This window comes from Triticum aestivum, chromosome 4B (genome assembly GCF_018294505.1).
Source record: "Triticum aestivum cultivar Chinese Spring chromosome 4B, IWGSC CS RefSeq v2.1, whole genome shotgun sequence".
Classification (NCBI taxonomy): Eukaryota; Viridiplantae; Streptophyta; class Magnoliopsida; order Poales; family Poaceae; genus Triticum; species Triticum aestivum.
In genome coordinates, this window is record NC_057804.1 from 4,998,252 (window position 1) to 5,025,879 (window position 27,628).

Consider the following 27,628-nt stretch of genomic DNA (forward strand, 5'->3'; position numbering starts at 1 on the left):
TAGCTACCCTTAGGACAACAGGGGCAGGAAAAAATAACTGCAGTGAAGGACAAAATTTACAGCACGTCTAACGATCCAGATAAGCCAGATGACGCAAATGGACGGCCAGAAATTGCCAGGTCGTGAGAGGGCTGGGTTTTGACTCAATTTTACTGTCCTAGATATGTATCATGTATGTATGTCTGCTACTACAACTTCTGCTAGTTTCGACTGTTCTTACCTTTTTTATGACAATCGGAATCTAATGCTTTATATGATGACCAAATCCATACAGGTAGAATCAATCAAGTAAATTGCAGAGGCATCCACTTCTTCCTCTGACTAGCTTTTTTGAAAAAAGAATAGAAAAGGGGTTAAAATCCCCAGCCTATGCATCAATCAATGCATACAGTCATCTTTATTAACTATTCAATGAAGGTCTGACAAGAATATACATCAAGCCACCGGAAGCCACCACTCAATCCTACAAACTCGATAATGCGGAGTGCTCTCACTACCCATATCTAAAATCAGTGTGGTCGCCCATCCATCCACATGTATTGGAACCAGCAGCCGGTGCAACAGACCTAAAGTGGACACCACATGCAAACGTTTTAGAAACCGCCATCATCATCGGACCATTGACCCATCTTCACGAGAGAGATCCGCATCATCCTTGCCAGTCCGGCCATCCGTCGACGCCACCAGGGCGCCCAACGGTGCCACCGCCCTGCGCTCGTCTATCCAGATGCGAAGACTCTGGAAGATCTGTCGTGCGTGGCACCTGCCGACCAAGCATGACACAATGTAGCACCCGTCGAGCAGGCATGACTTAACATCATTCTGTAATTTTCCTATATGTTGTTGAGTCAGAAATATCGAACATTTGGGGAAAACAATTTCATGAAATGGGTGGTCTATTAATTGAGATGTTGGCGTCAACATTAATCTAAATTGTAGCACGGTGCAAGAAACCAGAGGGAACTACATGCAACGCCTTGTCAACAAGTACCATTCGTGGCACAGAACAAAAACGAAGGCAGAACGCAGTAAGCAGCAGTCTGTGTCATATATCCAAACCTCAAAAAAAAAAAAAAACCTCATCTGTCGTGTTTGAAAAAAACAGCATATAACCTGAAATTATAAAACACTATGCGTACTAGACTGAATCTGGAACTACACATTAGCTACCCCTTGCAGCAGTTGGATTGAGTGGTGCAATCTGATTTCGATGTACACCATATTCCGAATTGCAGAATGGTGGAGGCTGCAATGGAGCTACCGAGGAGCAGTTAGCTTTATTGCATTGTTGACATATGATTACAATCTGCCCTCAGGCTACTAAGGAGAAAGGATGGACAGCCCTCCAGCCAACAGTCTGAAACCAACAAGGAACAGGCCTGTTTAGCACAGAGGTCTGCCATAGCTTTAGCATCCCTTGGAACATACCTAACAGTAAAAGTGATAAAACATGTAGACTTCTCCCCAATATCATCTAGAATAGGCGCAACAATTGACCTCGAATTGTCACGCGACGACTAGAGGTTGACAACGTCTAAACAGTCCAGTTCCATCACCACATGTGAGAAACCACGCAGCTGAGCGAAGATGACTCCCTCCCGTAGAGCTAAGGCCTCAGCAATGAGGGGGTTTGTCAACCCCGGGAAGGGTTTACTCCAGGCTCCCATGAACGACAGGTGAGATCGAGCTAGTTCTACCAGTAGCTTGTACGTATACAGTGTATATTGCCATTTGTCGTTTAATGCTAACTTGATTATGGCCCAACGTTGCAACTTTCTAGCCCACAGGCCCAAACATGGGAGAGCGCTAGTTGTGACATGCGATCAGCCGTGAGATCGAGCAGTTACTTTCCTATATCGTTCTATCCTCCTCGTAATTTCGTTCGTGGATCGGTATGACCCTGCGCCGCCGCGCCTCGCTTCTCGATAGGGAAGACCTGTAGAGGGAACTTCACTTCGTGCGATTGAATCCATCAGAGACCACGAGACAACGACTGCCTGTGCGCTTTAGCAGCATCATACATCAACAGATCAAATTCAACTTGAAGGAATCAAGGTATGTCCCCGCTGTATAGTAGTTTTGGTAAATTTTTGCTTGCTTTGAAGAAATAGTTTAATTTCCTAATTTGATAAGGCAGATTCTAATTTAGAAATCTACAGTGTGGCTCTTTGGTTATATTTTTCAATGATTGAAAGACGAGGAGAGGGAATACAAGGAAAATGGATTCGTTTTCTCAAGCCCATTGCTTCCAGCTCAAACATATGTGAGAGTGCAAATCCATCGGATATCGATCTGAGGTGTAATTCTCACCTCTGACCGAGGTTTTAATTAATACACCGAGGATGGATGAGATGTCTTCATGTCGTGCTGCAAGTGGATAGATAAATAGCCGACATTATCGGATCAGTCCGACCGGAGGAGATATGATAACATTATCGCTGCCTCCGATGAAGGTGGATGCTTGATTATATGGATTTTTAATGCAACCAATTCACATGTGCACCCACACGTCCGCTCTAATCACCACTACAACCTGACTCGGAAGGGAAGATTTACGCTCGAAACCTCGGCTGTTACACTCAAAGCCTTATGTACCACAAAGTTACCTATATGATCAAGTTGAGCTTCATGCGTTGCGCCGCCGACACCACCATACAGAACGAGGGCCACCACTTGGTGATGTTATTATGCCCTAACGGCGTGAGCGTATTTAGTTGAGTCTTCTGAAGAAATCCAATGAAGGTGTGATGTGTCATTTTCTAAAAAAAGTGTGATGTGTGACTTTCTCATCGGTTGCTGCTGCAGAGAGCAACAAATTGACAGCCACACCGATAGTATACATCATGGCAGGTTGTTAAGCAATACCAACAACAAGGAAGTGAAGAGTACACATGAATTGGTATACTGAGAGACTGATAGTATTGTTGCAGTTGCATGAATTGCCCATCTGGAAAATCATTCCTATAGTATAGTATCTGCTGCAATATTATGCACTTGCCCGCAGGGAAATCCTTTCCATTTTCGCCCACCCTCATCACTATAAGAACTTTTTTTTTTCAAAAAGGAGGCGTACCCCCAGCCTCTGCATCTCTGGATGCACACAACCATATATTTATTGAAATAAAAGGTTCCGAAATAGGTTCCAACAAGCAGTCTCGAAACAAAGCAAATAGTCTAAAAGTAATAAAATAAATGCCACAACCGGCGAAAATAGGACTAGAAGACTAGACGCCTATCCTATTATTGGACTGCCATCCAAACTGGTTGTATGTATCCCGTGCAACCATCTCCCATCCGCTGCACCCAATATCCATATGCGCCCTGTGGTCCGCATGACTGAGTAAGGACCACGTAGGGATCCAAGTAGATGCTCTGAAGATGACCTGCAAAAAGTTTGTGATGGTTTGTCTGTTAAAGGTAACATCATTCCGACAATTCCATGTAGCCCAAAGTAAAGCACATGCTCCCACATGAATATGTGTCGCGGTCTGAGGCGCCACACCAGCCAACCAGTTATCAAAAAGGTGTGCTATCGTGATAGGTGGAGTGACGTTAAACGTTACGTGAATAGTTCTCCAAAGTAACTTAGCAAGCGGACAATTGATAAACAGATGCTCGATTGTTTCATCCTGATCGCAAAAGCGGCATCTTTTACTTCCTTCCCACTTACGCTTAGCTAGGTTTTGTCTAGTTAGAATTACGCCATTATGCAAGAACCACATAAACACTTTTATTTTTAGAGACACCTTAATTTTCCAAATATGGACGGTCCTCGGGATAGTCCCAGATCCGTGTACATTGATTTAACCGAGAAAACTCCTGACCTGGATAGCTTCTAGTGCAAAGAGTCTGGATCATCAGAAAGGTTAACCCCCATTAACCTACGCACGAGATGTAACCATCTATCCCAACGCTCACGTATATCTGACCGCCTAAATTGCATATTAAGCAGAATGGATCCCAACACTGAGGCAACAGAAACCTCTTTCTGTTGAGCAATGTTGTAGAGGGATGGATACTGCATAGCCAGTGGGGTTTCTACCAACCATGTGTCTTCCGAAAACCTAGTATCTCTTCCATTCCCTACTATGAATTTAGTCCTGTTGAAGAAGGCGACCTTTGTCTTCATAACCCCCTTCCAGAATGGTGAATCAGACCGTTGAGTTGTAACCTGGGCAAGTGTTTTGGAATGGAGATATTTATTTCGCAGCAACTGAATCCAAACCCCTTCTGTTTCTACTGAAAGACGGTACAACCATTTGCTAAGCAAACACCTGTTTTTCACCTCGAGATTTTCAATACCCAAGCCTCTAGGCATCAGGAACTTGCAGGCAATCAACCAAGGACTTATTCTTTCGGCAGCATGGAGGTTGGCAAGAGAACCACATAGCCAGATGGCTTTGATCCTCAAGGCTAAGTATCACAATGAAACGTCCATTTGGAGAGCCAAAGCAAACAAGCCGAAATCAGCTTTCTGGGCTGCAATACTAAAGATGAAGCCTCTCTTAATTTCAGCCTCTACCTATCAGATTATAGATGGTAATAGTTCTGTGTGGAGTTCTCCTTGGTTTTCGAAATGGGAAGGAATTTACAATCATCTAATTATACAAGAGCAATCTTTTGTCTATGCTGCTATTGTTAGAGATCTTTGGTTGCCAAATCAAAAAGCTTGGAATGTGGATCTAATTAATTCTATGTTCTCTCCTGTGATAGCTAATGATATTCTTCAGACTCCTATAGTTGTTGCTGCTGGACAAGATGCTTTGATTTGGAAACTAACATCTGCAGGAAATTTCTCCTCCAAGAGTGCATATAAGCATTGCTTCAACAACTTTGACCTACCAGCTAGACAGCGACCGAAAGAGGTTCATCCTCAGATTGTTGCTCTTCTTAAGCAAGTTTGGCAGGACAAACTCATGGCACCACGGGTACAGACATTTGCTTGGAGACTTCTTAGGAGAGCGCTTCCTACAGGTAAGAGAGCAAGTAAATTCTCTAAACACATAAATGAAAACTGCTCCAGGTGTGGCAATATAGAGGATGAAATGCACATGTTTTTCCTTTCCCCTTTCTCTAAGGCAGCCTGGTTTTGCTCACCTTGGTTTATTAAAACGGAAATCTTGCTGCTGTTAACCATTCTATTCCTATCATGATCCAAACTTTGCTTAACTCTGGCCATCCACAAATTAATCCTTCTAACTTGTATACTTTTCTGTGGTGCCTATGGAAATCTCGAAATGATGATCTCTTTGTTAGGAAATTTTGCAGGCCCTCTCAGGTGTATGCAGCGGCAAACACAATCATACAAGGAACCAAATTAGGAGAAATCCCTGCTGAAGCTCATGCTATGCATTGCTTATAGGAACAACTGGTGCAGCCGACAATACAAAATCCACACTCTTTTTCAGGCAACACAATCTTTTGTGATGCTGCGTGGGAAATACGTCTAGCTCACACTCCTAAACAAGCAGGAATTGAAGTCTTCATTCAGGTTCAGAATAATGATCGAATCCATCAACTTCACATTGCAGCTATGTCTCCTATGGCTTCTTCTCCTCTACAAGCTGAGACTTTGGGTCTCATGCTTGCAACCAGGCTGGCAGAAATACTCAATGTTCAGGATCCACATTTCTTTACGGATTGTTCAGTGCTAGTTTCGGCAGCAAAATCAACGGATAGAAAACAGTACTTCTTTTCAGAGTGGCAAAGTTGCTCACATTAGCAGGGGAAACAATGTCAAGGCGCATCATCTTGCACGCCTAGCTTTGAAAGTTAAAAACAGCCATGTACTGTTTCGTTGCTTATGTCTTGATGCAGGACTTTGTTCAACTAGGGATTCGCTCTCTGTATCCAGCGTGCTTCCTTTCACGCTTGTCTCTGTAAAATGCTCCTAAGTTAATAAAATCTTTATGTTCAAAAAAAAAACCCAAGCCTCCCTGGTCCTTCGGCCTACAGATCATGTCCCATTTTGCCAATCTATATTTAACCTTGTTTTCATCAATTTGCCAAAAGAATCTAGATCTATAAAAGTCCAATCTTTTGCACACCCCAACTGGGACTTCAAAGAAGGAAAGAAGAAACATTGGCATACTTGTGAGTACCGAATTAATAAGAATCAATCTTCCTCCATATGACAAGAGTTTGCCCTTCCAGCAACTCAGCTTCTTTTCAAACCGATCCTTAATACACTTCCATTCTTTATTCGTGAGCTTGAGGTTGTGAATTGGAATCCCTAAGTACGTGAAGGGTAACGAGCCAAATTCACACCCAAATAGTTGCTTGTAATTTTCTTGTTCTTCTTTGGCACTAGAGTTGGAGCTCAATGACACCATTTATGAATTCTGCGACAGAAGATGGAGTACCGTGACTAAAGCAGGGCAGGTCAACTCCTTTCTTCATCTCTAAGTATTGCAAAGTGTTTGATCAGCGGTACTAGAACAAGGGTAAAGGACTCCCAGAAAAAGCTCGACAAGTTGTGGCTGAGATAGAGAGGATGCTGAATCTTAAGGGCCTTAATTTTGATCAGGTGCAGATCGGCAAGCAGCACATGCCAGAGAAGACTTCACTGATCAGCGAGCCGGTGGTGTTTGGACAGGACGACGAATGATCAAGTTAGGGCTTGCCACTCACCAAGCGTAGATCTACCAAGCGCCTGAAAGGAAAGAATGTTACTGTATTTTTACAGTGGTGTTGCTGTTTTCAGCGTCCTTGTATCCAACCATAGGTGTGTGTGTGTTTGTATCGGCTGGAAAATTTGTGAGCTGCAGAGCTTGAATCAGCTCAGTGGATCGCTTTATATAGTATATACACGGCATTCGCTGCAGCTCGACTTGTTGACATACAGCACGCGCGCTTTGTATATAAATACAGCTCTATACCGGCCGTACATATCAGCTGCAGTCTATTTTTCTTGCATCGTCAACAATGGCGCCCGCGACGGTGACGGAGACATCCATAATCCTTCCACCACACTTTGTTCTCGTCCCGCTTATTGGGCACGGCCACACCATCCCCATGTCGGACCTTGCCTGCCTCCTCGCGGGACGCGGTGCGAGAGTGAGCCTCGTCACCACGCCCGTCAACGCGGCGCGCCTGGGGGGACTAGCCGACAGGGCGCGGCACGCCATGCTGTCCCTGGAGATAGTCGAGCTCCCATTCCTGCTGGCCGATGATGGACTGCCCACTGGCAGCACCGCCAGCGTTGACAGCTTCCTCCGGTTGTTCCTCGGCCTTTACAGGCTCGCCGGGCCGCTCGAGGCCTATGTGCGTGCGCTGCCGCGGCGCCCAAGCTGCATCATCTCCGACGCCTGCAATCCGTGGACGGCCGGCGTCGCAAGGAGCGTTGGGGTCCCGCGGCTCTTCTTCCACGTGCCTTCCGTCTTCTACTCGCTCTGCGACCTGAACGTCGCAACGTGTGGCCAAGGCAACCATGGCGCATCGTATGTCGTGCCGGGCATGCCGGTGCGCGTAGAGATGGCGAAGGAGACATGGTCGTCGTCCTTCTATACCACGCCTGAGTGGGAGCAGTTCACAAAGGAGGCGCGGGAGGCCATGCGCACGGCCGACGGTGCCGTGATGAACACCTTCCTAGGCCTCGAGCAACAGTTCATCACGTCCTATGAGGCGGCACTGGGCAAGCCGGTGTGGGCGCTCGGGCCCTTCTGCCTCGGTAACCGGCGGGAGAAGGAGGCCGTCAACCAGAGCCCGGTCACCGCCTGGCTCGACAAGATGGACGAGAACACGGTCATTTATGTCAATTTCGGCAGCCTCGTGCGGATGCCTCCCAAACAGCTGTACGAGGTCGGACAAGGCCTCGAGGACTCTGGGAAGCCATTCCTTTGGGTGGTGAAGGAGTCCGAGACGGCGTTGCCAGAAGCGCAAGAGTGGCTCCAAGCCCTGGAGGCACGAACGGCAGGGCAGGGGCTCATATTGCGTGGCTGGGCGCCTCAACTCGCCATCATGTCGCACCGTGCTGTAGGCGGCTTCATGACCCACTGTGGGTGGAACTCCCTACTAGAGTCCATTGCGCACGGCGTGCCTGTCGTGACGTGGCCTCACTTCAGCGACCAGTTCCTCAACGAGAGGCTGGTCGTGGAAGTACTTGGGGTCGGCGTGTCCTTAATGCCGTTCGGTAAGGATACGGCCGTGGTGCGGGGGCACATTGCGCAAGCGGTGTCGGAGCTGATGGGCGATGGGGCGGTGGCAGAGGAGAGGAGGAGAAAGTGCAAGGATTATGGGGAGAGAGCTCATACAGCCGTAGCGAAAGGAGGATCGTCCCATGAAAACCTAACGCGGCTATTACAGAATTTCATGCCGAGTGGCAGCAAGGAACTGTAGATTATCCAACACACGGTTCCATCATTTTGTAGCATGTAAACCATGCATTGTGAGTTATGTTCGCGACTTGGCTGTTATTTCAGCTTTCACCTAGGTTGGCTCGTCGCCGTGATTTCTTCATGGGATGGCATGACCGCATGAACAAACGGTATCATATGGCGGTGTCAATGGCCAGTGGGAAGGCGCAGACCATAACTCGGCCCTGAATAATAGGCTGTTTTCAATTAGACTTTAAGAGTAACCAGAAGTACACCCGCTCATTGTATGACAGATACTATACATTATGTCTTCAAAAGAAATATGTAAAATTCAGTTGATCATACTCGAGATACTAAATTTAATAGACATGAGATGAGTGTGTATTGTATATTATTAATGTTAACAATTGGATTGTGTAAGTAAGGCTGCTCACAATGGAGAGTAACTTACACTAGTAGTAACATACATACGTTACCGGGTTATCTTACCACCTCTATAGTGGGTAGTTACACATGTGTAGTTTCAGACAACACTCTATTTATTATGGTGTAGACTCATTTTGACTTGATACGTGTGATGTTATGCTAACATATTATGTTACCACAATCTTCTCTTTCCTCGTTAATTAAGTGCCACATCATCTATTTTGCATAGGTATATGTGACGTTACCAATCATATGTTACTCACACTATGATGATTAACAAATATAAGTGGAGATGACAAGGACAATAAAAATTACATAGTGAGGTATGGATTTAGTACGACGAATACTAGAAATAATAAAAATTACATCCAAATCCGTTGAACACCTAGCAATGACTATAAGCACTGGAGCGGGCCGAAGAGCAAAGTATGTTTGGACTACAGAAACTCTAGTTCAGTAATATTTCACAGTGATTAATACGTGGATTCATAGTGAGGTATGAATTGAGTCATTACTGTGAACAACAAAGGATAGTGGATGGTGCTGAAGTCCAAAGTATAAAGGAAAGTCACACAAACAGAGACCGTTGTCGTAATGCATGTGGTTGATATTAACACTATACAATTTATTTATTTTCGAAATGGGGGTATAACCCGGCCTTAGCATCTGTTGCACAGAGACCTTTTATTGCATCGTTTAGTAGTATCGGGATTACACCAATAAAGCAATTAGGCACCCCGTAGTTGTCTAATATGCTGATACCTAGCCCGGTAGAATATATCCCGTAGACTAACAGTATATTTCCATCCACAATAAGGTTTGTCATTCACAAAATGATCACATATCAGTTTGGGACAGGCCACATGAACAAAACAATTAATTTGAGTCGGACGTTACTTATATTTGAAGAGATCTATGAGGATCGGAGTAAGTACAAAAATTATGTCCGTAGGTCATGAGCCTGACAGATACGACTATAAAACGAGAAAGTGGCCGATCAAGCATATTTAGGGGTCCATTAATTAACAAGAAAGTGGTTGGTCGGGCATTTTTAGGAGTGTGTAGCCTACCCCCGCTACATTACAGAGATCCTAGATCGATGCCCCATGATAGAAGGTTTATTTACACTCAAGCCTGACACAATGAAGGGTACTAAACAAGCATGTGTCTGGTCAGGCATATTTACAAGTTCGTACAAATTATGTTTAAACCTGCCCTGGGTGCACAGATCAAACATGACAGAAGCTTTTCCCGCAAAAAAAAAAAACATGACAGAAGCTTGTTCAATTTTTTTTGAAAGAAGACAGAAGGTTTAAAAACAAAGATGCATGCACAGATGATAGAAGCGAAATTTTGATTAACCACAAACCTGACACAGTGCAACTTGTCAAATGAGCATGTCGCCTGTCCACCGGTGCTTGCATGCAAAGATGGATAAGGCCGGAAGTTTAATTTCGTACAAGTATACCCCAGAAGTGGTACCTTTTTTTTCTTTTTCCTCATGGTCGAACTCGTGGTACCTGCACGCGCGCGTGAACCAAAAAAATTCACGCGCCTCTCTCCACGCGTCTATGTATGGCGGTCAAGCTAGCCTGACGTCATGTATGCTCGTATACCAAAGTCAAGGGTGCACGCAGCGTACGCACGCGTGTGCTTGTTGTGGTTGCGTGCAGGTACTTGTCGTTTCTTCTTTTCTTTCCTTCTTTTTTTGATTGTTAGATGATTTGATTTGAGAGGACTTTGCATTGCTATAGATCCATGCCTACGTGATTTGAGGAGATGTTTGAATTAGCGGCGAGCCATGGAGGCGAATATGGCCTCCGTTTCGGCACCCAACGTCGCACGGACGAGGCGCCACATAAACCGTTCCTGCGGTACAGCCAGGTTGCACCATGCGGTGGTCACCGCTTCCGCGCGAGGCTGCGGCCGGTCACACGCCGAGAACCATCACCCCTTGATCCGAGCGCCATTTAGCAATGGATTACTGCCGGCTCGCTGAAGACCGTGGGACGGGCACACTCCTTCGGGGAGCGTCGAAGAGCAACGTGGACGACCATCTTCTCCTCAGGGCTACAAGGGATGACCTCCTAAGCCACCGATCCGGACATTTCAGAGTTGGATCCAATGGCCGCGTGACTCCGTTGTATTTTGCCGCCAAAATGTTTTGGATCTAGCCCAAATTTTGTGTCGATTCAGATTTTGCTCCCCGATTAGGCCCAAACTCTAGAAATATTTTGGGATCGTACCCGATCATGAGTTCTAATGAAAATAAAAAACCCTAACCTAATATCCGCGTTGGGTCCCATGCAATATTCCTGAATATTTTATGTCCAACTCCCTCTCATGTTCCTGTCTGAATTCCGTGCCTAAATCTTTTCGGGTTTGACTCTAGTCCCCTTTCATGCCCACGCCTTGGCCTACAGCTGGGCGGCGGCAGACGAGAGGAGGATAAAGTGCATGGATTACAGGGAGAGAGCTCATGCAGCCGTAGCGGAAGGAGGATCATCGCATGAAAACCTGACATGGCTATTACGAGCTTCATGCCGAGTGGCAACAAGGAACTATATAGATTATCCAATGTTTGGTTTCATCATTTTGTATCATATAAGCCATGTATTGTGAGTTATGTCCACCACTTGGCTGTTATTTCAGCTTTCACCTAGGCTGGCACATCGTCGTTATGCCCTCAAGAATAGGTTGTTTTCAGTTAACTTTAAAGTAACCGGAAGGATACCCGCTCATTGCAGAGAGATCCCTTAAGAAACTATATTGCGTAAACAAATGGGTATGAGAGGTATGCATGCTATATTATGTTGTCTAAATAAATATGCAAAATTCAGTTCATCATATTCGAGATACTAAATTTAATAGAGATGCGATGAGTGTGTATTTTAAATTATTAATGTGAGCAATTGGATTCTTTAAGTAAGGCTTCTCACAATGGATAGTAACATAGACTATTAACATGGATATATTACCGGCTGTCCTACCACCTCTATAGTAGTAATGTATGAGTAGTGTTATATAACTAGGGTCGCTAAAGTGAGCCAGAGCGCATTGTAGTTTATCGTACACTCTAACCCACCGAGCGCACCCAGGTGCCCGTTTAGTTATGTCATTCTCTAATTAACCTCATCACGCCATGCAGATGGTAAATCTTTTTGTTCGGTTACTTTATTTATCAAGTTTTTTACTGGGGTCCAAAACGAGAATGCAGGGAGGAGGGAGTTGCATGCTTATGGTAAATCTTTTAGTTTTGTTACTATGTTTAGCAGTTTTTTACTAGCATAGGAAACGAAAAGGACGGTGCATGCAGATGGTAACACAGTTACTATATTTGCCATGTTTTTTTACAACCATGAGGTTAGAAAATGAAAAGCAGGGAATACTGCATTTTGATAGTAACCTTTTTAGTAACCAAATTTTCTTTCGTTTTACTCCCAATAATTAGTGACTTCGGAAGCAGGGCATACATGGACCAGCGCATACAGTGGTAACCAAATTAATCCTGTTACTATTTGTTCAAGCAATTTCACCCTCAAGTAACTAATTAGCGGGTCGTATCGTGGGCCAGCACATACGGTAACAAAATTAATTCCGTTACTTTTTCTTCACCCAGTTTTACCCTCAACTAACTAATTAGCAGGGAGAAGTGGAGCGACCTGCCAGCCTAATTAGGCCAGTGCATACGATTAACTATTCTGCGCGCTCGCTTACTTTAGTGCTACCGACTCTATTTATTATGGAACGGACTCGTTTAGACTTGGTAGGTGTGATGTTACGGTAACATATTAATGTATAACACACTTCTCTTTCCTCGTTAATTAAGTGCCACATCATCCATTTTGCCAAGGTATACGTGATGTTACCAATCCTGTTACTCCCACTGTGATGCTGATAAATATAAGTGGAGATGACTTGGACAATAAAAATTACATAGCGAGGTTGAATTGAGTACAACAAACACTAAATACTAAAAATTACATCTAGATCATAGAACACCTATAGATGACGATAAGCATGGAGCGATCAGAAGAACATAGGTATGTTTGGACTACAGAAACTCGAGTTTAGTAAATATTACACAAGTCCAAACACAATTGATTAAGACGTGGATTCATAGTGAGGTATGAATTGAGTCATTATGGTGAACAACAAAGGATAGTGGATGGTGCTGAAGACCAAAGTATAGAGGAAAGTCACACAAACAGAGAGCGTTACCGTCAAGCATATTGTTGATATTAACACTATATCCTTTATTTATTTTTCAGAAATGGGGATACAAGCCGGCCTTCACATCTGTTGCACAAAGACCTTTTATTGAATCGTTTAGTAGTATTGGGATTACACTAATCACATATGACATGAGATTGAAACATGAATCAACCAACGAAAAAATGACGTCATAAAGCAATTAGGCACCCCCGTAGTTATCTAATATGCTGCCACCTAGCCCGGCAAAATATATCCCGTAGACTAACAGTATATTTCCATCCACAATAAGGTTTGTCATTCACAAGATGATCACATATCGGATTGGGACAAGCCACATGAACAAAACAATTAATTTGAGTCGGATGTTACTTATATTTGTAGAGAACTATCAGGATCAGAGAAAGTATAAAAATCATGTCCGTAGCTCACGAGCCTGACAGATACGACTACAAAACGATAAAGTGGCCGGTCAAGAATATTTAGGAGTCCGTTAATTAACGAGAAAGGGGCTGGTCGGGCATATTTAGGAGTTTGTAGCCTACACCAGCTACATTACAGCGATCCTAGATTGATGACCCATGTTAGAAGGTTTAATTACACTCAAGCCTGACACAATGAAGGCCATTAAACGACCAAGTTGCTTGTCAGGCATATTTAGAAGTTCGTTCAAATTATGTTTAAAGCCTACCTGCTCTGGGTGCACAGATCAAAAATGGCAGATGCTTGTTCAAAAAAAATATTGACAGAAAACAGAAAAGAAAGATGCCTGACAGGATGATAGTTGCCAACAAGCAATCGGCGCGTCAGGCTTATCTGGGAGTCTGAATCTAATATGGATCAAAGCAAGCAAGACGTTGCATGCACAGATGACAGAAGCGAAGGTTTGATTAACCACAAACCTGACATAGTACAACTTGTGAAATGAGCATGTCCCCTGTCCCCCGGTGCTTGCATACTGAGATGGAGAAGACCGTAAGTTTAATTTCGAACAAGTATACCCGAGAAGTTCGACGTATTAGTATAAACTAACACAGTGCAGGCCGCCACCCCTTGGATCCGCTACTGGTGGTGTGAGTGTGTGACACTGCTTAAGATATCTGTAATACAAAATAATTCCTTGAAAGAGGATATCAGCTTTGGTGCCAAAGTGGGATGGGAAAAAATATTAGAAATAAATCGAAGGACCACAAGCATTTCAGAGGTTGTTGTAGTATGTGAAAGAAGCACATGGGAAAGGCAAGGCGGAAATAGGAATATCAAGAATTCCATATTGAGAAAAAAATGATACCTTTTTTTCCGGTGTTTATAGATTGATCAGAGCTTGCATTACTTTCTACAGATGAAACTCGATTATATTTGTATATGTAGGGTTGCGCATACAGAAAACTAAAGTTTTCATTCGACCGCACAACAGGCAAGATCTAGCTATCAAGATAGAGGAGAAGGTTAGATCTAAGTCGTTACCAGCACAACGATTGCAGAATAGATGTTGATGATGATGTTGGTGAAGCCTGAAAAAAATTCTCAACGCTAAGCGGTCCATGTAAGTTAACATGAAGTTTTCAACTGAGTTATCATCATTCATGCTAGATGAATATTTTTCACTGTCCCTATTGTCATCCCGTGAGATAGGTGCATCTAGAACATAAAGTTTCTTGGTGTTTCTGAGAGTCATTCTCAGACTGCAGATCTAATTTATTCCGCAATCGTTGTTCGATAACGAGTGCACATGACTCAGTACTCTTGCTGATCCATAATCAATAGCAGAGCTGTGGACGCCCATATTGACTGCAACCATTATACGAAAAGACGCTCTGTTGAACTTGTTGATTTTCATGTATGTTCCTATTGCTCATGATACTCAATACCTTATGCGAGATACTCCCTCCGTCTCATAATGTAAGACGTTTTTTGACACTACACTAGTGTAAAAAAGCGTCTTACGTTATGGGACGGAGGGAGTATTTGACATCCCATGAGTGATCCCTTCAATCACTATGTCTACTTATCCTCGTTACTGGTATGACGCCTTTTCTCGTTCCTGTATTCAAGTATTCCCATGATATGCATCATGCCATTGTCTGTGCACACTTGTTTGTGAATACTTTCATACCGAGTGAAGCCTAAAAGTATCTCTCTATTATCTAGAGGAGCAATTTCCATTCTTGAACTATTAAGACCAAATGTATACTCTCTAGATAACCCAATAACAACCTTTTTGACCACCCTGTTACGCATGATACTTGGTAGACCAAGGTGATCCTTCTAGCATACATCATCTCAACACTCTCATCGTCCAAGGATACAAACAAGTAAGTCTTTTTAGTGATGATACTATTTAATAAAACCAATAACAACGTCTCGTAGTATATCAGCTAGATGGGTCTACCCAGCCACATTGTTGAAACAAGAATGTGCCCTCATTGACATTCAATCGCCCTTGACCATGAAAGCGGAGTCATCTGGTGTTAATGAGTTCTCTAAGAGACTAGACAAAAGGTATAAAGTTGTGTTCATGTTCTACACATGCGCATGGGTTTTCCTCTGAATCTCACATTCGTGAACCATAGCAGTTATACCATAAAATCATGAAACATAAATTATGAAACAGATGTAAATAACAAATAGTATAGTCTCTTGCGTATACATCCAATGGTATATTGAAACTTATACCGACATACCTTACCGCCTCGAGAAAGGTATTAGTATTATAAGTATTATTTGATTATTGATCTGGTTCTTGAAAATTTATCAATCCAGATAATAGTAATAAAAATAAATGCCCACATACTGGTACCCCTTTTGGTGGTGGAAAAGGTTCGAGGAGGGGATGTCCATTTCTAGTGGGCAAAATAACCAAGTGGTAGGGATATTCTTGAGCATTGATACTAGAGATTTGGACCATTTGTTGTCCTTTGACAGTTTAGCACAATTCACACTTCACCTAGCAGAGCAATGGAATTGAGGCCTAACAATTCCGAATCTACTCTTCCTTGCTGCCACTCCACATGAAGCTGTGTAATAGCAGCGTCAGGTTTTCATGCGATGAGCCTCCTTTCGCTATGGCTCCGTGAGCTCTCTCCTTGTACTCCTTGCACTTTCTCCTCCTCTCCTCTGCCACTGCCCCGCCGCCCATCAGCTCCGACACTGCTCGCGCAATGTGCCCCCGCACCATGGCCTTGTCGTTACCGAATGGCATCACGGGCACGCCCACCCCAAGTACGTCCACAGCAAGCCACTCGTTGAGGAACTGGTCGCCGAAGTGAGGCCACGTTATGACAGGCACGCCATGCGCGACGGACTCCAGCAGGGAGTTCCACCCGCAGTGCGTCATGAAGCCACCTACGGCGCGGTGCGATAGAATGGCGATTTGAGGCGCCCATCCATGCACTATGAGCCCCTGCCCTGCCGTACGTGCCTCGAGGGCTTGGAGCCACTCTTGCGCTTCCGGCAACACCATCTCGGACTCCTTCACCACCCAAAGGAACGGCTTCCCAGAGTCCTCAAGGCCGTGTCCGACCTCATAGAGCTGCTTGGGAAGCATCTGCGCGAGGCTACCGAAACAGACATAGACGACCGTGCTTTGGTCCATCATGTCCAGCCAAGCGATGACCGCGCTCTGGTCTACGCCGCGTGCCTCCTCGTCCCGGCTATTGAGGAAGAAGGGCCCGAGCGCCCACACCGGCTTGCCCAGCGCTGCCTCGTAGCATGCGACGAACTGTTCCTCGAGGCCCAGGAACGTGTTCACCACGGCGCCGTCGGCCATGCGGATGCCCTCCCTCACCTCCTCCACGAACTTCCCCCAGGCAGGCATGCAAGTTAGGAAGGCGGCGGCCCATGTGTCCTTGCTCAACTCCACTCGCACCGGCATGCCTGGCACGACGACGCCGTTGTGAAGAAGCCCGTGCTTGGCGACGTTGAAGTCGCAGAGCGAGTAGAAGCAGGAAGGGCCGGTGAAGGTGAGCCGAGGGATCCCGACGCTCCTGGCGACGCCGACCGTCCACGGGTTGCAGGAGTCGGAGATGATGCAGCTGGGGCGCCAGGGAAGCGAGCGCACGTAGGCCTCGAGTGGCCCGGCGAGCCTATAGAGGGACAGGAACAATTGGAGGACATTGTCGCTATTGTCGTTGCTGCCCCGGGGCAGCCCGTCGTCGGCCTGCGGGAATGGGAGCTCGACAATTTCCAGCGGCAACATGGCGCCCCGCGCCCTGTCGGCTAGTCCCCGCAGGCGCGCGGCGTTGACGGGCGTGGTGACGAGGCTCACTCGCACGCCGCGTCCTGCAATGAGGCATGCAAGGTCGGCCATGGGGGTGGTGTGGCCCTGCCCCATGAGCGGGACGAGAACAAAGTGTGGTGGTGGAAGAGTAATGGATTTCTCCGTCTCCACGGGCGCCATTGTTGACATGTATGCGCGCGGTACCAACGGTGCGAGAAGAAGAATCGATCGAGCTACAAAAAGCTGTACCAATGGTGTGAAAATGTGCCTCTATCTAATAGGAGTAGTCCCCAACGCCTCTAAATGCCGTCCATGTGCTTAAGGAATCTATGAAAAGGGAACACGTACAGCCGGAATTCAACAAAACAAAACACAAAAACTAGCCATCACATGTGCCTCTGTGCTCGGCTGTTGGCCAAGCGCGTACTCCCATGCATGTCGTGTCGTCCGATGCAACGGGCCAAAAGACAAAGCTACAAAGCTGCACATATGATAGTGCGGGTTGCACGTGTAATTTACGTGATCCTACAGACATTTTCCTTGATGTCCGGTTTTGGTTTCTAACGTGAGCACCTGAGTAGATTATACTCCCTCTGATCAGATCATCAGATACATTCATATCTAGACAAACTTAAGATAACTAATATAGATCGGAGGGAGTAGCAATAGAACAAACACAGTACTATTATATAGCAGTGCAACGGTGAGCAGCCACCACTCGCACAACCACTTGATCAACTCGATCAGCAAAGGAAAACCATCATTCCCATTCCCCTTGGGCTAGCTATTCCCCAGTCCCCACAAACCAACGCCGGCGAAAGCATGGCAACGAGCGGGATAGAATCTTTTCCATGGGAGCAGCAGTGGCTGGTGTATGTGTACGCGGTGGCTGGCGCGGTTCTGGCATGGTGCGCCATGAGGGCGTTGAAGTGGGCGTGGTGGAGGCCCCGGCGTCTGGAGCGGGAGCTGCGGGCGCAGGGCCTCCGGGGCAGGGCGTACCACTCCGTCTCCGGTGACGCGCCGTTTATGGAGCGTCTCCACAAGGAAGCCAGGTCCCGGACCATGCCCCTCGGCAGCCATGACGTTGTGCCGCGGGCGATGCCGCTGTTTCACCAGACCATCAAGGAGCACGGTGCGTGTACTTTTCTTTGCTTTCTTTTTTTCTCTACCGTAATGTTTCTTTTTAGCCGCATTATTAGTTTTCCCTTTAGCCGCATTATTAGTTTACCTTCGCCACACCGTAAGTACGTCGTCTGAAAACAACCAAATGTGTCCATGGAAGGATCTAATTTTCGTTATGTTTGGTTTTAATGGCTCTATAATGCAGGTCGGAAATGCCTTTATTAATTTAAAGCAGGCAAAAATGTCTTTTATCTAAAAAAAATATTTTTCGGTATGAAATCTAGTGGTCTACCAACATCCTAATTTGGTGGCATGGAATCTCAGAATAGTCTCCCACACGCAACAAACGGATTGACAATAGTCCCACTTGACAAATACTCCACCTAAATAAACAGACTACAACAGAAAATGAAATTTTAACCGTGTAACTATGTAATTAAACTGCTAGTAACAAGCTTCGATGTATTTGTCAAAAAAAATTAACAGGTAAATTGTCGATCACTTGGTTTGGACCGGTGCCTAGAGTGACCATCACCGAGCCAGAACTGGTGCGAGAAGTGTTGTCCAACAAGTTGGGTCACCTTGAGAAGCTCAACCTGGGCCGACTTCAAAGGATGCTGCACCACGGTGTGGGTAGCCACGAGGGCGAAAAATGGGTTAAGCACCGGAAGATCATCACCCCTGCATTCCATCTTGAGAAGCTCAAGGTTATTATAATACTTGTGTTCTGTCATTGACAACAAGTTCAGACCGTAACAAAAATCTCCGTTCCATTTTCAGCGCATGTTGCCGGCTTTCGCCACATGTTGCACGGAGCTGGTGCAGAGATGGGAGGTTCTAGCCGCCGGTGATGCGCCATGCGAGGTAGATGTCTGGCCTGATATGAAGAATCTGACAGGGGATGTCATCTCACGGGCCGCATTCGGCAGCAGTTACCATGAAGGCAGGAAGGTGTTCCAGCTTCAGGGTGAGCAGATCGAGCTCATTGTGCAGGCCATGGACAAGATGCATATCCCTGGTTACCTGTGAGTTCATTCTCCTTTGGTGTTTACTATGCATGGTTCAGCACAGCAATATTACTATATTTAATTGCTCTGCTGCGGCTGACTGTGCTAATGCATTTTCTTATGGTGCAGGTTCTTGCCAACCAAAGGCAACCGAAGGATGAATCAGATTGTTGCGGAGATCGAGAGGGTCCTAAAAGGCATCATCGCGAAAAGAGAGAAGGCCTTGAAAGCTGGCGAAGCTACGAGTGGTGACGATCTTCTCGGGCTGCTACTGGAGTCCAACATGGCACACTGCACGCCGGGAGATGCCGGCATCACGACGGAAGACCTGATCGGAGAATGCAAGTTGTTCTACTTCGCCGGCATGGAGACCACGTCCTTGCTGCTCACGTGGACCATGATCGTGCTCTGCATGCACCCGGACTGGCAGGACCGTGCCAGGGAGGAGGTCATGCATGTCTTCGCCCACGGCACGACGCCAGATTACAACGGCTTAACATGCCTAAAAATCGTAACCATGGTGTTGTACGAGGTGCTGCGGCTGTACACGCCGCTGACGTCGGTCCATCGCAAGACATGTAAGCCCATGGACCTTGGCGGTGTCAGGTACCCGGCGGGCATGTTGTTCATGGTGCCATTCCTGTGCCTCCACCACGACAAGAATGTTTGGGGCGCGGACGCTGACGAGTTCAGGCCAGAGAGGTTCGCCAATGGGATCTCCAAGGCAGGGGTGTCGGGCGACGTGCCGCCCTTTTTTCCATTTGGCTGGGGCCAGCGGACCTGCGTCGGCCAGAACTTCGCGATGCTCGAGGCCAAGATGGGGATCGCCATGATTCTGCAGCGCTTCTCCTTCGAGCTCTCGCCGTCCTACACACATGCGCCATTCCCCATCGGTCTACTACACCCAGAGCACGGTGCGCAACTCATGCTCACAAGGCTTCCGTGAGTTGCATATTGCAAAATCCATTGGTTAACCTGCATGTTGTGTTCGAATAAATGGGCTCGGGGCAATAAATTTAAGAATTTCCAGAAAATATCAAATGCTCATGTTGACAATAGGTGGGGTGCTAAGTTTGGTCACAGGTGGAAACTTAGAGCATCTCCACCGGCGCTCCCACTAGAGCGTCCGGCAAGTATACCGGACAGGAGGCTGCCTGCACCGGTGCTCCCAGTTGGTTTTTATCTTTCATGTTTTTGAATGATGATTTTAAACGAACCGGTGATATTTGTTTTAAACAAAAGTTAACAAACTTAAACGGAATTTAAACAAAACCCTAGATCTAGCAGCGCAATTGGCTCCGGCCTTGAGGTACTTGTATGATCATGGCCTGTCGGAGTCGATGGTGGTGGCGGTACATACGCTCTGGCCATGAGGAACTTGCATGCCTCAATGAACGGACAGTGGTGGTGGAGTTGGCTGACGCAAGGATGCTTTAGCTCGGTATGATTCTGACCCTTGGAGGACACTCAGTCAGTTTTAACGTTAGTGTGTGTAGCTCAACTGCTAAATCTGCTCTTGGGGAGGAATTGAAATGAAATGAAATGATGGTGAGCTCGGAGGATACCAATGTTGTTCAGGTGCTGTTCTTGCTTGCTTGTAGATAGGATTGTGAAAGAGTCACATTCTGCTTAGACAGAGGAAGAAGTATACAGGCCATGCTGTGTCATCCCGGCCTACTGGGAGCTTGATTTGCACATCCATCCAGTTTGGGCGGCCATCTAAGCGGCACAAGCCCACCCCAACGGAGCAGGGCGATCCGACTTGCTCGCCGCCAACAGTTTCTCCCGCTCCCAGCCACCTCAGCCTCCATCCACCCTTGCAAAGCAGCTAACGAAGATGCTCCTTCAATCCATCAGCGGAAGTGAGAGAGATTGATGTAGTAAGTACATATTGATGACCCCAGCTTGGGGTCTGAGCAAGGTTTTGGTTACCGAATGGTGCATTTTTACCCAGGGGGGCCGCTAAAATTGGTTGCCACGGTTACCACGAAATTTCGAGCAATTTTTGAACGAAATTTATAATTTAATTTTGAATTCAAATTCGTTCAAAATAGATCGATATAGATAGCACTTGAACTTATATTTATCATAAAAGAGCTACTAGCTAGTGGAACATTGTCTACATGTGTGATATGAAGTGCTGCCATACTTTACTATACATTGAGCGTTTGAATTCAAAAAGTTTGAAAAATTCGATTTTTTTGCTCGAAATGCCCATTTACAAAGGGGGAATGAAATATGCAGTAATCGTGGTAAATCTCGAAATTTCGAGCGGTAACCAAAACCCTGGGTCTGAGCAGCATGATCAATTTGTTAACCAGACTAAACAATATGTTAATTGCTTCCAAAACAAACTTATCAATATTAAATGGGGTTGCTAGCTGGATGATCAATCATAATTCCGCCAGCGCAAGTGAGAGAGATTGGTGTACTCTTCTGTCCGATTAACAATGTGCATAATAGATTTGTAGTATGTTGGAGTAGTACGAAATGGATATTTCTAAAAGGGGAGCCATATCATTTAATCTTTTACTGAATTTGCACCTTGACCAGAAAAGTGATCTACAAGATCTATTGAGTAATCTTGGCAATCCTTCTCATTATGTTCAGGGCTTGAACATGAAAGGCTGCCCTCTTCTTCTACATAAGGCAGAGCAATACCATCAATTATGCATTAAGTCAAGATTGAATGAAAAGGGGGATATAATCAAGCTGGCCTGAATTTATTGCATGATGCATTTGTGTCCTGTACTGGAGAGTACATCATAGACAAGCTCAGTGTATCTTTGAACTTGACCTCAGTACACTACTCTGAAATATAATTGAGTAGCTAGAATGTTCCATGGTGGGGCCTTATAAGATATTGAAAAACAGTTACATAGTTGAATCCAACGTACATTGCGACAACTTTTATAAGAGAAGAACTATCGGCTTCAAAAGAATACAACAAAGTACTCTTGTTCCAATCAATTAAATGCCGCTTTAAAAAGGAGAAACTCAAATTGATGGGGATGTATGGTTAAAGATGGCAGGGGTGTCTTTTTGGCACACTTTCTTGCACTCCTCCATTGATACAAAGCAAGCTTCCAGCACTAGACACAAGTAGCAATAATTACCCGAGCAGCCCTTACTATAGATGCACAGTCCAGTCGGTAAATTGATCTTTTCATTCTTCATGCCCTCGATGATCCGGCCTGTGGAGTGAAAAAATGAAACCACAAGTAGTTCCCAATTGTGTATTAGTAAACAAAGTTTGAGTCGAATAGGAAACAAGAAGAAAACGTACGAGAGAAGGAGCAATAGCTTTGTGGCGTATATGATAGACGTGCGACTTACATTGTGCATGAAGAGCAAAGCACACGAGAAACAGTAGAGGGAGCAGCATGGCTGGTGCACGTGTGTGATTGGTGTGCCTGTCCATCAAGATCAACAATCTAATGGATGCTTTGGTTGATATGTGTTGTGAATATGTGTTCTAATCATCTACCATATGCACTCGTCCTATATATAGAGAGATGGAGACCATGGTCGAGAAGGACGAAGAAATAGGAATATTGTTCATGCCGACCTGTCGTACAAGGTTCCCAATAAAGATCTGGCCGTATCAATTGCAATTAATTTCTTGTTTCCTGTGGGATCTTCTCAATAAATAGAGAATATAAATATTGGCAAACAGTTAAATAGATAGATATTGCATGCGAGAAGGGAAATCCAACACAATATGCGCTTCATTCAATTACCTAAATCAACAGATTTGCTATGGTAGGGAAGGATGGTGTCGGTCAGAGGTACATATATAACCAAACCTCTATATCTGGGGAGGTTTTTGCCCCCACGTCTCGCCACTTGGCTGATGGGGACTGGGAGGCCTATCAATTGTTGACACGTGCATTTGTTTGGGAGGCTACGGGGTAGAAAACGCGTGTGGCCGTAGGCCTTCGATCAAAATTTTGTTAACTGATTCGCATTTTCTCATGTGCACTTGGGGTGTCTTTAGCATTTTGGTTCAGATGATTGTTTGTTAGGATTTAGGATTTTTCTGTGCATGCATGGTTGAATTGATGATGTGATCACGTGCATGCAACTCTCTAGACCGCTTAATGCATGCAGTAGGCCGTTGTAAAAATTTGTTGTGTCTACATGCATGTGTTTATCATTATGACTGTAGACACGTATATATTAACCGCTTAATTACTCTCTAGAATTATTGTCGGTCTATAAATATACAGAACTCACCACGGCGAAGGAGCAACAAGCACCACAGAGCAGCATGCTCTACTGCGCTCATCTCCGACTCAGAGGCAGCATAGATGTGCATGGGTTGCGCCGTGTGTGCGAGTTGGAGGTGCCGTTTTGGCAATAGCTATGCTTACCGGCGGGGTGTAGGTACCAGTGGCCGGCAACCACTCTACGGGTCGACTACGCCATCGCGAGCAGGCACGGGTGCAGTCACAAACATGTAGAGGAGCTCTGGCAGAAGCCGGCGGGAGCAGGAGGGATACAGGAGTGTGCCGGCACTCCCACCTCGCGCCGCCCAAGCCACCCCACCCCGTTGGAGGCAAGGTCTTGCTGAATCTGCAAGAGCCACAGGAACGCCGACGTCTTCCGCGGCCTGGACTGGCTCCGCATCACGCAACAGCCGGGTGTGCTTGCGCATGCTATGCTCGAGGTCATCGTGTGCATCACGCCTGAAGCCCTCCTCCACGCCCGCAGGCCTCCCTTCTCTTTAGTTGTCGTTGTTGTACGCATGGACGCGGTGTCTTTTGTTCTCTACCCGTCACCGGAGCTCTCATCTATGCCTGCATGGCGGCCATGGTGCTCTGATCCGGAGTTCCAGCTCATCGGCTTCGTCCGCTCCCACGGCATGGATCAGAAACCCAGCAAGACCAATCCACCTCGGCACTCATGCCGCCGCCACCATGGAAGGGTTGAAGGAGGCGAACGCAGTGCATGGTCTTCGCACCACACCAATCACACTCCATGCTAAGATGACGTTCAACTTCGCGGAGTTGACGTTCGGCGTCCTCTATCGGGCTTTACACCGGGGACCATGAGGCGGTGACGTATTCGGCGGGCCCTAGGCATGTTGGTGTATGCGTTCTCGCTGACTAATGGGCGATTCTACCTGGATGCCTTGGAGGCTTGGGTGCTCTGCGGCTTTGTGTTGCGCGCGTCGCTGGACGCGGCCGTCGATTAGGGATCGGTTGTGGGTGCACGAGATGGACGACCTGTTCGGGTTTGTCTACTCCTCGGTGGAGGATGACAATCATGCGTGGACGCACCTGACTATCACGTCGCGGGAGATGACCAACAACGACGCCGTCACGGGATCCAGAGCCTGTACAGGAGCAAATCATACATAAATAGATACAGGCTCTTCAAAGAAAATTTGATGCTCTTGTCAAAAATAAAATGATACTGTGAGTTCACTAAGCGATTCATTCCTTCTAGATTTCGTGGGCTATCTCTTCTTTCATCGACGATTTTCTTATCTACTGTACCAAGCATCGTGTGGATGCCCAGAGAGAGGGAGAGTTCCCATGCATGCGAGCACATCCAATCAGCTGTATGCAAACTACCTCGATCTATGTATCTGATCCATGCAAAACCAAGATGGTACTTAAACTCCCCAACATTGCAGTGCAGTAAAAGACTGCACTGTGCAACATTACTGTAATATATGTGACAAAATAGCTCACCCGACATTGCAGTGCCCGGTTCTTAAACTCCCCAAGCCCAATGCTTTTGTTTCGGGCCAGATTGTGTGGTGAAAGATCACTTGGCGCCGACACAGACACCGATCGCCCGTGTTCAGGTTAGTGGCCTCATGGTACCGGCTACCGTTGTCGAGACCCAGATTGCTAGGAGATGCCCGGTACATGATCAATGGAAGTGGGAGGCTATTCAGCATGGGTCCGATGCTTATCTTGTTAGCTTCCCGTCTTTTGAGGATTTGGACAGGGTGGATGGAATCCAGATGAACGTGCCACCAGTTAATGCCCAGATGACGGTTACCGCATGGAGATCACTGGAGGTTCCACATAAGATAGAACTTCAGCAGATTTGGCTCCATGTCGATGGTGTTCCCCATACGGTGCGCCATTTTTGGGGCTTATGGGCGTTGGTACTCTTATGGGTAAGACCTTGGATGTCGATCTCATTAGCCTGCGACGCCGTGGAGTTGTCCGTATTCTCGTGGCTATGACCAACACTCAGATTTTGGCAAAGGACAAGGATGATGTTGGGCCTTTTGTCTCGACAGATGTGCTAGTCAAGCTCAAGGGCTACGCATTCACGTTCAGGAGGGAGCCAGCAGGATACACTCCAGATCCAGACTTTGTTCCGTTTATTTGAAGACGCAAGGGTGATGATGCTGACGATGGTAGTGGTGCGAAGGAGAAAGACGATGAGATGGACACCTCAGAACACAACGGGAATCCATCCATCAATTCGTCCTCTAGTTCTGCCCCAGCGACACACATTCAGGTGCCTCAAGTGCAGCGCCGGGAACTCGCGAGTCCTGGCCTTGGTGGTGCACCGGAAGGCGGCCCTATGATTATTGCAGTCACTCCGTTTAACTCTTCACCGCAGACACCGAGAGGCATGGAACTTGCCGCCCATCTTAGAGCCAACTCCACGTTAGGTGGTGGTCTTGAACAGTCCACGCCACGGGTCGATTTTGCATCGCAGCTGTCGTCACCAACTCATACGGCAGCGTCGCATCCCGCGGTACTCAAGTCGGTGCCGGCCACCGGAGGCTCGGCGGGGCGCCTGGACTCATCTTCCAAGCACAAGCAGCCTGCAGGTCGGGTGGTGTTGCAGCCGTCGTTGCAAACACTGACGACAGCGACGCAGCCGGCTGTTGCCATGACGGTGCAGGGCAGCGACAGCACGGCTGGGCGGCTGGCTGAGGCTTCGAAGCACCGGCCACCGGATGTGCTGGAGGTGGCCGCCCAGCTACCTGCTCGGGTCGAGCTGTGCACGCTGGCCCTAGCTGGGAGTGGTCGTGAAGGGCCGACCACTGGTGTACACACATGCATGCATGGACGTGATGCTGAAGAGCTGGCCGTGGGTGTGCATGCATGCATGCATGGACATGGTCCTGAAGGGCCGGCCGCGGGCGTGCAGGCATGCATGCATGCATCCGTGGCTGCGCTTCGGCCCCAGCCGCAGGTAGAGCTAGCCACGTCCACCCCTCCGGCATCCGCTGGTACGTCTGGTCCGGTGCCGGACACACGTGAGATGGTGACCTCGTCGCTCCATCCTGCTGTTGAGACTATCGGGGAGGGGGTTGCTTCTCCATCATCATCCCCTCCACCGACAGTAGAGCTGACGCCTCCACAATCGAGGGGGGTGACACCGTCACGCCGGAGTAGTCGGCATACGGTTGCCGATGATGGTACTTCAGCCACAGATGAGGACTCCTTGGCCAAGGCTATGCGGCGTAAAGCAACGCAGAACCTCGATCACCAAGGTACTACATCGCCACCCAAATTCTTTTTAGCTTTTTCCAATACTAGCATCATTTCTAAGTTGAATAATGTGGGTGTTAGTCTGGGAAAGAATGAGAAGGATATTTCTATTTCGACAAAGGCTCTGAAACATTTGGAATATGATCGATTAAAAGTTGTTCCACATGTTTCTAGCAAGCCTTTTGCCTCTCCTACTGACGAGGAGGAGCTGCATGCCACATCAGATGGTCAGCTACTCTCTCATTTAGTTGGAGCGGTTTCGGATGTGGGTCTAGATGAACCCGGGCTTAGTTCTTTGATTGAGCTTACAGCCTCCGGACGTAAATCAAAGATCGCACGTTCGAAAAAAGTTAGTAAGTCCCATAAGAGGGCGAAATTTTCTAAATCTCCTATTGTTTCCCCATGAATGGAATGTTTCTTAACAGCAGAGGTCTTCGTGACTTGGCTAAGCATTTATTCATTGCGGAGTGTAATAGGGAATACAATTTAGATTTTTTGGCTATCTCTGAAACGGGGAGACGTGACTTCTCAGTAAGTCTGCTTAACCGTCTTTCTGGCGGGATAGAATACACTTGGGTTTCACGACCGCCTAGAGGTCGTTCTGGGGGCATCTTACTTGGCGTAAACACGGGGACTATGGATGTTTTGGCTAGTTCGGATGGTGAGTTTCACGTTAAACTCCATATTCGTAACAAGGCCGGCAACTTCACATGGACCCTCGTCGCCGTGTATGGGGCAGCCCAGGATGACCTCAAGGCTGATTTTCTCCGTGAATTGGTTAATCTGGCGAAAGATAATCCCTACCCCATTCTTATAGGAGGGGATTTCAATTTGCTTCGTTTTCCAAATGAGAAA

General features: G+C 46.7%; 3 protein-coding genes across 3 annotated transcripts; 2 read left to right on the plus strand and 1 right to left on the minus strand.

Annotated features, from left to right (window-relative positions):
- Positions 1-6,924: 6,924 nt before the first annotated feature.
- On the plus strand, positions 6,925-8,337 carry LOC123094153 (UDP-glycosyltransferase 73C3-like). Its single transcript, XM_044516209.1, has one exon. The coding sequence runs from the start codon at positions 6,925-6,927 to the stop codon at positions 8,335-8,337; it is 1,413 nt and encodes a 470-aa protein (XP_044372144.1).
- A 7,602-nt stretch (positions 8,338-15,939) lies between these two features.
- LOC123094154 (UDP-glycosyltransferase 73C1-like) lies at positions 15,940-17,366 on the minus strand. Its single transcript, XM_044516210.1, has one exon. The coding sequence runs from the start codon at positions 17,359-17,361 to the stop codon at positions 15,940-15,942; it is 1,422 nt and encodes a 473-aa protein (XP_044372145.1). The 5' UTR covers positions 17,362-17,366.
- A 598-nt stretch (positions 17,367-17,964) lies between these two features.
- LOC123094155 (cytochrome P450 72A14-like) lies at positions 17,965-20,260 on the plus strand. Its single transcript, XM_044516212.1, has 4 exons — positions 17,965-18,304; positions 18,781-19,001; positions 19,075-19,319; positions 19,431-20,260. Exons 1-4 carry the CDS (start codon positions 17,995-17,997, stop codon positions 20,245-20,247), a joined length of 1,593 nt encoding a protein of 530 aa, XP_044372147.1. The 5' UTR covers positions 17,965-17,994; the 3' UTR covers positions 20,248-20,260.
- Positions 20,261-27,628: the final 7,368 nt, after the last annotated feature.

Bases quoted from the DNA above. Each gene is read 5' to 3' on its own strand.
- LOC123094153 (XM_044516209.1), top strand. From the start codon at position 6,925: ATGGCGCCCGCGACGGTGACGGAGACATCCATAATCCTTCCACCACAC.
- LOC123094155 (XM_044516212.1), top strand. From the start codon at position 17,995: ATGGCAACGAGCGGGATAGAATCTTTTCCATGGGAGCAGCAGTGGCTG. The intron at 18,305-18,780 runs GTGCGTGTACTT...AAAAATTAACAG, and splicing joins CCAGACCATCAAGGAGCACG to GTAAATTGTCGATCACTTGG. The intron at 19,320-19,430 runs GTGAGTTCATTC...CTTATGGTGCAG, and splicing joins ATGCATATCCCTGGTTACCT to GTTCTTGCCAACCAAAGGCA.
- LOC123094154 (XM_044516210.1), bottom strand. From the start codon at position 17,361: ATGTCAACAATGGCGCCCGTGGAGACGGAGAAATCCATTACTCTTCCA.